Below are 10,992 nucleotides of genomic sequence, written 5' to 3'. Positions count from 1 at the left end.
CTCATTAGGATCTGAATTCATGCGTCACTCACTTCCGCGAAACATGGACAGCGGCATTGCGGTGGTTGTACAGGGTCCTTAGTTTCAGTATCGCTTTATGGGAACTGTTGCTTGTTTGGACCCGTGGTACTGAGCCAGAAGCTAACTTCTATAGACACCTCATGTGATCGGTAGTTTTAAACAGCATGTCCGTGCTGCTGCAGAGCAGCCGCGGCTGTGTTCTGGATGCTCGCTCCCTCACCGATCAGTGCTATTCCCAATGCATCCGATGGACAGACAACAGAGAGTCACACGTGGAGTGTTCCTTTCAGAAGCGGTGTTTTCAGACTTTAAAAAGCTATTTCAGTGTCGGTGCTGGGGCTGCAATGGATGGAGGGAGCAGGGACCAACCAACAGGGAAACTACCAAAGGTAAACACTTGACACAAGCTTTTAGGCTAAAGTATCCCTCGGGCTGATGTTGTGCAAGAATATTTATCCATTTATCCTATTCTTGTATGTAACTTGTGTTAAGTTAATGGGGGTATTTTGAGCTTTTGGTCAGGAAATAATGAGACATATTTCACTATATTGTGTCAAAATAGTTTCCTGGGCTCCTTTGCAAAGGACATGCAGTAGCATACTTGACTCAGAGTGTCTAACATACTCAGTCTTTGCTACATCCTGTACTTAGTTAAGGATCACAAGTTCAATCTACTCTCTCACAACCTTTGAACACATTGTTTGTCAACCCAGTTCACATCAACATAGAATAGAATTACTGTGTTCATCCCAAGTGTATTTTTATTTTTTGTTACTTGACTATTTGCACTGTTTACTCCATCTTGCACTACTTGCACACTAGTACCACCTCACCGATCCATGTGGTACCCATTACATTATTACACTGTTCCACTCGTTCATATAAGGGTCTGTTTGCCATTACAACTGCCACTCATTTTATGTTCTGTTCATTGTATGTCTGTTATGTCATGTCTGTTATGCCATGTCAATTTAGCCTAACTTTTAGTTTATTTACCTTAATTTAATCATAGTTTTATCTTATTTCATGTTAATTATTATATGTTTTTATGTATGCACCAATCACTAAGTCAAATTCCTAGTATGTGAATCCCCTTCACTTACATGGCAATAAACACGGTTCTGATTCTGATTCTTAGTTTTCAGTGCCCTGTTTGCTTCATGTTCATTGGTATTCTGTATTTATTCCACTTTCAGAAAAGAAAACGAAAACACAGTGAACTCAACCAGGGAGAAATACATTCACAGGCCTTCCATCAGAAGGTAAGTTGAATAACTTTAGGTTTCAGCTGAGCTTACCAGCTTTGTGCAAAGTTTCCACTGTAGTGAAATGTAGTTCTATTTTAAATTCATTAAAAAAATTCTGGACGCTGTTGTGATTTGCAAACACTGCTCAGTACATGTGGAGCTCATGATTATAAAGTGTCGGCTGTTTTACCTGCCACTGGAGTTTACAGCTATATTGCTTGTAGCTGCGTACATTCCACCGTGCTCCAACAACAACAACAGGTGCAACACACTGAATGAGCTCTACCTGCAGGTCAGTGAGCAGCAGTAAAGGCAGGCCACTAGTAAAGGTGTGAGAGTGTAGCCAGAGGGAGCTACAGATTTGAATAGAATAGAAAAATTGTATTTATCCCAAGCTGGGAATTTTCGCTATTGCAGCAGCAATATACAGGCACTCAAGCATACCAAAAAATATACCTCTAACAGTTGAAATAAACGGTAAAAACATTATTTACAGCAAAATAAAAAATGAACATAGGTGCAGAAGCAAACGTGCAATTTGTAATGCAGGTATAAATATAAGTCTAATTCGGATTGTGCAATTTGGTATGAAGATATAAGTACAAAAACAACAGTGTGCAATTTGAAAGTTAAAAAGCTAATCCTTGTGCAAAATCTGTCCCTTACAGCAGTGAGTCCGTGTTATCTCTGGCACAGAGATGAGGTGTTGTACAGTCTGATGACATAAGGCAGGAAAGATTTCCTGTAGCGTTCTGTGTGACATTGAAGCTGTCTGAGCCTTTTGGAAAAGGCGCTCCGTTGTCTGTCCAGTACAGGGAGGAGAGGGTGGTCGGGGTTATCCATGATGGATCACAGTTTGTTCAGTGTCCTCCTCTCCACCACTGCTTCAAATGTCTCTTGACTGCAGCCTTCCTGATCAGTTTGTTCAGTCTGTTGGTGTCACTGGCTGCAATGAAGCCTACATGAGCATGATGGATGTAAAATTATCAGTTTACATGCTTGGTAAATAGTTACCTTGCATAACTAAAGGCTGTAGCTCTAAAATTTCTGTATAAATTCCAGACATTTAAGTACACATCGTCCATGTTGTCCAGTGTTTACTGTGATAACAAAGCTAATAGGCTAATTTGCAGAATAACCCTTATATTTTCTCAGCCAGACAGAATAATCAGAATCAGAATCAGAATCAGAATCAGAATTACTTTATTTATCCCTGAGGGGAAATTCTTGTTTGTTACAGACACATAGAAAAAGGATAATTGAAATGAAATAGAAATATATAATAAATATCTAAAATACCTAGACAGCATTTAAATCCCTGCGTTGTTACCTAAAGAACATACTATTGTATAAACCTTTACATAGTAAAGAGCCTGACATGAATGTACAAGTATGAATGTACAGTGTCTGAGTGACTGTTACAGTTCAGAGTTCAGTAGTTTGATTGAGACAGGCAGGGATGACTTCCTGTGTCTCTCAGTGGTGCATCGTGGGAGTCGGAGTCTGTTGCTGAACGAACTCCTGTAGCTGGTCAGTACAGTGTGGAGTGGGTGAGAGGGACAGTTCAGTATGGTCTTTATTTTGGACAACATCCTCCTCTGACACACCTCTGTCAGAGAGTCCAGTTCCTCTCCCACAACATGGCCGGCCTTCCTTATGATTCTGTTGAGTCTGTTGATGTCCCTCACCCTCAGACTGCTGCCCCAGCAGACAACAGCATACATGATGGCACTGGCCACCACAGACTCATAAAACATCCTCATCATCGTCCTGCAGATGTTGAAGGACCTCAGCTGCCTCAGAAAGTAGAGGTGACTCTGGCCCTTCCTGTAAACAGTGTCCATGTTCTTACTCCAGTCCAGTTTGTGGTCCAAGTACACTCCCAGGTATTTGTACTCCTCCACCACCTCCACACTGGCCCCTTTGATGCTGGTAGGGGTCACTGGAGCCTTTGTCCTTCTCAGATCCACCACTAGTTCCTTTGTCTTTGTCACATTGAGCAGTAGGTGGTTGCTCTCGCTCCAGGTGACAAAGTTATCCACCACGGACCTGTACTCCCTCTCATCACCACCAGTGATACATCCAACCACTACAGAGTCATCAGAGAATTTCTGGAGGTGACAGGTCTCTGTGCAGTAGTTGAAGTCTGTGGTGTAGAGAGTGAAGAGGAAGGGAGAGAGGACGGTCCCCTGTGGAGCCCTGGTGTTGCTGATCAGTCTGTCTGACACACAGCTCTGTAGGCGTACATACTGTGGTCTGCCAGTCAGATAGTCCACCATCCAGGACACCAGTGGGGCATCCACCTGCATCGCTGTCAGCTTCTCAGCCAGCGGGGCCGGGCTGATGGTGTCAAAAGCACTTGAAAAATCAAAAAACATGATTCTCACAGTGCTTGCCGGCTTATCCAGGTGGGTGTAGACTCTGTCCAGCAGGAAGATGACAGCGTCCTCCACTCCTAGGCGGGAGTGAACTGGAGGGGATCAAGTAGTGGTTGGACCATGGGCCGGAGCTGTTCCAGGATGAGTCTTTCCAGAGTCTTCATAATGTGTGACGTCAGAGCCACGGGCCTGTAGTCCTTCAAGTCGCTGGGACGCGGCGTCTTTGGAACAGGAACGAGGCATGATGTCTTCCACATGACGGGGACTCTCTGAAGACTCAGGCTGGGGTCACTGTATCAAATCTGTTAAAAAACTGATTCAGCTCATTGGCCCTTTCCACACTGCCATTACCTCCAGCACTGCTGCTCGATCTGTAACCAGTGATGGTCCTCATGCCACTCCACACCTCTCTTGTGTTGTTTTGCTGAAGTTTCCACTCCAGCTTCCTCCTGTACTTCTCCTTGGCCTCCCTGATTTTTATTCTCAGGTCCTTCTGTGTAGCTCGCACCTCCTCCCTGTCGCCTGGAACAACTGGAACAACACTGTCCACACAGAAGTTTATATATCCAGTAACGCACTCTGTGATCCCATCAATGTCCTGGCCGTGGGGTTCACAGAGTGCCCGCCAGTCAGTCACTTCAAAGCAGTCCCGAAGTGTTGCATTTGCCTCGTCTGTCCATCTCCTCACAGTCTTTGAAGTTGTGGGCAGACTCTTAACACGAGGCACATAGCAGGGGGTGAAATGAATCAGATTGTGATCCGACCTGCCCAGAGGGGGGAGGGGGGAAGAGCTGTAAGCATCTCTTATCTTAGCATACAGCAGGTCTATTGTTCTTCCCTCCCTGGTGGGACAGTTCACAAACTGGGTGAAAGTTGGAAGAGTTTTGTCCAGGTTGATGTGGTTGAAGTCACCTGAGATAGCAATGAATGCACTCGGGTGCTGAGTGCTGAGTCTGTATCTAGAGTCTGTAATATCTGCTTTGTGCTGTGCTGCAGGTCAGAAATGTTATTCTAGAGGGAACCAAGGCCTTGGTGGACTCTGCCCAATCTCTAGGATATCTAAAGGGAGAAACAGACCAGGTGGAAGAGCCTCTTCCCTCCCAGGAGTGCAGACTTGCAGCTCTTTGTGAAATGGCTAAAGAGCTTCCTCAAGTGGACGATGAGGGGCAGGACGAGCACGCTCAGTCACTCGTCGCTGAGGATGGCTGTACCTCTCATCTCGACTTGTTCTCTCAGGTGACAGAGAACAGGGAGGACAAAGCTGCGGTGGTGATGCTGATGGGAGAGGAGTATGTGATACCTCCTCATACAGCGTTCCTGCTTTCTGATTTCACAAGAATACAGCCTCTAGTCCACTGTGAGTACAACGTGGAGACAAAAAAAAGATGCAAATCTGGAGATGCAAATGCTTCACTGTATGGTTGTCATGACACACTTTGAAAGAAGACACAATTAAACTCTTGGCATCTTGGCATCATGGTGGAAACTCCCTCTGGAGTTGTAAATAATTTCAGTATGAGTATATGTATGCCTGACACTGTGTGCTTTAAAAAAATGTTTATTTCTCTCTCAGACGGAAGGAGGTTTGATCTGATAGTTATGGATCCACCGTGGGAGAATAAGTCTGTGAAAAGAAGTCGCAGGTAATTTGGCATTCATGCATTTTAAGTCTGAAATAAAAAGGGTTAGATCATGAAGGAACTACTTATAGATCTACTGCATTAACTATAGCAGATGATCTGCTAACCCCTAGCTGATACTGAAAGCTGCCTGAAACCACCAAAGCCACACATAAAGAGCTTACCTAATAACACCTTAGGCCTACCCTCCTAAGGCCTATGTAAAAAAAAAAGGAAACTTACACCTTACACCACATAAGGGCCCATTTAAACCATCTAAGGCCCATGTAAAACCACCTAAGGCCAACCTAAGACAGCCTAAGGCAAAGGTAAAAACACTTACCTCTAACCACTATAAGGCCTCTAAATACCAAGTGGCTATCTAAAATCACTTAAGGCTCTCCTGAAACAACCTAAAACCACCAAAAACTGTTCAGGTTATCTGATGCCCACTTAGACCACCTAATGTTATGTAAAAACATGTAAGGTCTTACCAAAACCTACAGCGGCTTGCAGTGCTAAAAACTGATTATATCAGTTTTTCTCAACACAGGTACAGCTCTTTGCCCTCATCCCAGCTGAAACGACTGCCTATACCACTCCTGGCATCACCCAATGGTTTAGTGGTCACCTGGGTGACAAACCGGCCCAGCCACCTGCGATTTGTCCGTGATGAGCTGTACCCACATTGGGGGGTACAAGTTGTGGCCGAATGGTTCTGGGTTAAGGTACAGACCACTAAACCAATAACCTCTCAATCAAATGTTATATCTTTTAAGTTGTATGCTCCTTGTTTCCCCCTCAGGTCACCACATCTGGGCAGTTTGTGTTCCCACTGGATTCCCAGCACAAGAAGCCGTATGAGATGCTGGTGTTGGGCCGATATCGTCCTTCTGCTGATGCCTCTACAAGGTGTGAAATGTTCTCTGTTGTCTCTGTGAAATGTTTTATATGGAACAAATTATATTAATCCTCATTTGCTTTCAGTCATTCAGAGATGTCAAAGGTTCCAGTGGAGGATCAGCGTTTGATTGTCAGTGTCCCCTCAGCTCTGCACTCCCAGAAGCCCTTGCTGTCAGGTAAATATTAAAGCACAGTGTTGCACTGTGCCAGCAGAGGGCAATGCTGCAACATCAATGATTATTATCCTAACCACAGCCTGAGTGATAAGCTGTGAATCCTGTCTTTGGTGCTTGGTTGCATGCTATCACAGGCATTAAAGCGATAAGCAGTGTCCATTCTTTGGACTATGTTACATTTAAAAATATTGACTTGATTTTGACATGCAACATTATGGCCTCAGTGTGTGTGTTTTATTGGTGGAGAGCACACTAAGGTCATTATTTTTGGATGTACTACATTACTAGCTTTTTAATCTGGCTTTTTAACTTTGCATGTCTAGGTGCAGAGGGCCACAGCTTAAAAACAGCCTGTAGGGTCTCTTTTGTTCTTTTCATAATGAATGGACTTGAACCCATGACAGGTCTGGTTCATCAGAGTGAGAACTTTTGCTGCTCAGATGTCAGATTTTGCACTGATTGCTGTTTAGCAAGCCTTGACTCTGACATGAACTCCACTACTTAGAATCAATGTAAGACCTTGACAATGAATATGCAGGGACTATGAATAAGTGAGGCTTGACGTCATTTCATTCCCTCTCAGGGGAACACAATTTATTGTGCAGTATGGAGAGCAAAACATGGACCAGTGTTTTTCTGATGCTCGTTCAGCAGTACAGAAAAGCCTCCATCTTGTGAAAGGAGGAGATGTTTGTAAAAAAAAAATGTTTTGTAAAAAAAAAAGATATTCATTTATCTGTGTTTAATTGTATTCTATTTGAAAAGTGTGCTGTCAAACTACTGTCAAAAAAATTAAATGACAAAAATTGTGCCAAATACTGTACAAAACTGGTTAATAATGATTTTTTTTAAATATAATTTACTGCTTTATATTTGTTATATCAAATACCAGTTTGAATTCTGCCTTTATAAAGCCCTAAAAACCTTAAAGGCTTTAAGTATGAGTTTTCTTTTGTTCCTGCCATGCAGTAGGTTTTGTAACTGCTCCTTCAACCCTGCAACACATTGTGTAACTGCTAGAAATTCAAATCCATCCTCAGACCTTTGGCATTACCCAACCTGAGCTTTCTTTCTTACATCTCCAGCCATCATCCTTGTATTTCTGCCTTTTTTCTCTCTCTTTTTTGTATTGAGCATGTCATGTCTTCTCGAGCCAGTGGGCAGCCTCAGAGGCGTGAAGCCACAGCCCCTCAAGCCCACAGTGCTGAGAAAGTCTGACCCACTTCTATTCCCTTCTCAGATGGGGCTCCTGTCACTGACATCCTTAGTTACTACAGAGAGATAAGGGACAGCCTCTATGGATACAAAACATCCTTGCCAGATGGTCAGTGTGGTGAAAAAAAGTGTTTGTGCCTCTATGAAAGACAAAGCATGACTCCTTTATTAATTAGGACACCCCACAATTTTAAAACTTGTGAAAAATGTAGTCCCTTGCCAGATTATAATTAGTAGTTAAGTGGCTGTCCCTCCCTTCAAGAGGCTCGTGGACAGTCATGCGGGTTACTTTAGTTTTGATGGAAATAAGATCTGTGACAATAAATTCCACTTTCATACAGTTGGATGTAAACAGCAGCGCTGCATGTGGGGGCTGCTTGTAGACCATTTTGATTCTAAATATTGATCTGCAACACATTTTTGCTTCCTCCAAGGAAGATGTAATCGGTTCAGAGTAAGCTGATGCTTGTATCGTTTATCCAGAAAAAAACCGAGGTCCCTTTATTTTTTTTAACTGGCTTTAAAGGGTTTTCAGCCACATGGGGGCAGTGCAGCAAGCTAACATTATACATCTGATTAAGCTTTATTCTTTAATTTGCAGTCATGTTTTTGAATTGTTAGCCAGACCTGAGCTCTGTTTAAATGAAATGGTCCTTTAGTTGGTAAAAGCCTCTGTCTGTGCTATTTGATGCTGAGCAGATCATGAACGGTGGGTGGAAACAACACTGATAAAACTGGAACGTTCTGGATGTACAAGCAAAACAATAAGCCGACGTGTGTGATAATTCTCTGAGTGTTGACCCTATGTGACTTCACACACATCCAATATTACTACATAAACTTTTCTTTGTTTACATATAAATCTGTTGGCACCTGTCTACATAATTGAATATGAAAATTGATATGGAACCAATATCAAACCTTGTGGAACTCCACGTTAAATGAGACAATGGTTATTTTGCAGATATTGTTGCAGAGGTATATAGTATAAAGAGCTGTCTATCAAGTGAATAAAACATCCCAGTGATTCAGTTTCTGTACTGTAATGGGGCCAAATTGGTTTTTGTTGCTCTTACTTGGGTAACCCTGGATATAAGAGCCTATGCGGCAGAATATCTAAGACTGCTTTACTTGTTGAGAGCGCAGTTTAGTAACACTGTCCTTTGTCTCACTGTTTTCTTGGCAGAAGTCTGATATACTGTCCCAGTTTAAAGTTAAAGATATAATTAGACCTTTTATTCTCTTCTCAACTTTGAGAGCTGAGTCACAGATTGGGGCTGAATTAATAGAAGAGCTGCATGTTTGGCCTTTCCACACTGCTGCTCTGTCTTTGTGACGTGCACAGGATGAGGAGGAGAAAAAGACGAGATAGGACATCACATTGCTGTGCAGGTTGGATCAGTTTGGGGATCAGGCTTTTGAGCTCATTAACTCCCTGAGTGTTGGCTGAGGTGAGTGTCAGGGCGCTTTGAGCATGCACAAGAGCAGACAGTTGCACAGGGGCGGGGGAAGTGAAACGTATCTGTCAGGTGTGCCTTTCCTGGAATATCATCCCTTATAGAGCCAAGGTCACTGCCAGTCTCTGTGCAGAGAAATCAGTGCCGTAGTGTGAGGTAACTGGGGAGCTGCCAGTGCAGTCTTCTGCCTTTTACGTGGTAACAAAGAAGTTATCCAGGGATGCTGTGCAGACATAGTATAGCTCACATTTGATGCTTGGAAATGTCTGGCTTTGACAAAATGGAGGAATAAATTATGCTCAAATCTGCCTGAATTTGGAGAATATTTTTATCGTTCTGGTCTCAGGTGAAGTGATTTATTTTTTGCTTACATACAATCTGTTTTGTGGCTATAGGCTTACCCCATTAAAAGTTGTCTCAAAGGTTAATACATCAGACAATAGCCTTTTGTGAGAGAGCAAATTATGATGAAGAGCTTTTAAGCCAAAAGAGACATTTATCCACAGTAGGAAAACAGTCAAGTCCTTTCTGTGTGTTAAACTAATCATCCTTCCTCATTGCTCCCTCTCCACAGAGGTGTTAAAGCCGTATGTTGGAGCAGAAGCCAAATGCTTGGAGCTGTTTGCCCGGAGTCTTCAACCTGGATGGACCAGCTGGGGCAACGAGGTGCTTAAATTTCAGCACATGAACTATTTTACTTCCACACCTGCAGACGACTTCTCCCCAAGACAATGCCACAGGTGACTGCAGACAAAGCTTCAGTCACACAAGAGTTCAGCTCGCCTTGGAATACCTGTCCTCCCCATCGCTGTCCCTCCACTTTGAGCCAAAGACCTCTGACACCTGTCATATAAGCCTGTTTTTAATAAAGATTTTGTGCCAAAATATTTCTTTTTCACTTCCTTTTGATCTGTACTCTTCATGCATGTGGGACGTTTGGTTTCTTTTTATGGTCCAAGTACATTTTTAAGGTAGTGAAACGCACATCTGATGGTGTAATTGGAGAGATGAAAGTGCATTTTCTGTGCAGCTGTTTTGAAGCAAACCGAACACTTTGCAATGAGATAAACAACATTTTTATATTTGAGTAATCTTTGACGCAATATGTGTCTTAACGATGATCAAAGATTTTCTATTTTTACTCCTTTTATGTTTTAAAAACTGAATACCAAAATGTTTCCAGGCCCCCGTGAAAGAAACACTTTCAGACTGAAAGCACATCGGTTTGTTAGTAGTTCAAGTTTTGCTTAAAGGTTTTTCTTTTGATATATCCCACTCTGCCTTTGTAGAAGCTCTAGACTTGATACTGAATTTTCCTAGTTTTCTGTGTCACTCTTCTAAGCTGCCCTTTCCTGTTGGGTGGAGTCTTTCAGGTGGTAAGTCCGGTGGTGGTGGTGGTGTGTGGATGAACAGCCTGTGAGGCAGCTCAGAATGAGTTACAACCACTGCAGCTAAGTACACATCACAGCTTATGAAGCCAGGAGTGCCAGATCACCTAGGCATTACCTAATCATCCTCTCTCTCTCTTTCTCTCTCTCTCTCTCACACACACACTATATATATATATATATATATATATATATATATATATCCATGTCTTCTTATCAGCATTGACATAGAGTAATATTTTACCACTGACAAGATGGACTTGTTGTAAAACTATGTTGTAATAATGAAAAATAAAATTGATGCTACAGCATATAAAACTAAATTATAGAGACTGCCGTATTTATAAGATCAAATGGATAGAGACTTCAACACCCAGAATGCATTTCTCTTCATGTTACATTAGCTTGTTGCAAGTTGTCATTAAAGTACACATTTCTACTGAGAACTTGAACGTGATAGGAGTCAAATGTTGAGATGGTTCTAAACAGTGATAGGCCTCCGAGGATCTCATGTTATTTCCTGGGTTCCCATGGAAACAACAGGCAATCAAAAAAGTTTCTTCTCAGCCATGGTTCCTTTATGAAACC

The 10,992-nt window shown here is 42.5% G+C and overlaps 1 protein-coding gene across 2 annotated transcripts; it reads left to right on the top strand.

Moving 5' to 3' along the window:
- The first annotated feature begins 9 nt into the window (after positions 1-9).
- Positions 10-10,311, top strand: mettl4 (methyltransferase 4, N6-adenosine). 2 transcript variants are annotated; one of them, XM_028432626.1, is made up of 8 exons: positions 10-410; positions 1,218-1,283; positions 4,883-5,003; positions 5,220-5,289; positions 5,819-5,993; positions 6,071-6,177; positions 6,253-6,344; positions 9,591-10,311. In XM_028432626.1, exons 1-8 carry the CDS (start codon positions 186-188, stop codon positions 9,758-9,760), a joined length of 1,026 nt encoding a protein of 341 aa, XP_028288427.1. In that variant the 5' UTR covers positions 10-185; the 3' UTR covers positions 9,761-10,311. The 2 variants fall into 2 exon arrangements, with proteins under 2 accessions (XP_028288427.1, XP_028288426.1); XM_028432625.1 differs by having other exon boundaries at positions 4,643-5,003.
- The last annotated feature ends 681 nt before the right edge of the window (positions 10,312-10,992 follow it).

This window comes from Parambassis ranga, chromosome 20 (assembly GCF_900634625.1).
Source record: "Parambassis ranga chromosome 20, fParRan2.1, whole genome shotgun sequence".
Lineage (NCBI taxonomy): Eukaryota > Metazoa > Chordata > Actinopteri > Ambassidae > Parambassis > Parambassis ranga.
Note: the sequence above shows the minus strand (reverse complement) of the source record. Positions and strands in the feature narration are given on the sequence as shown.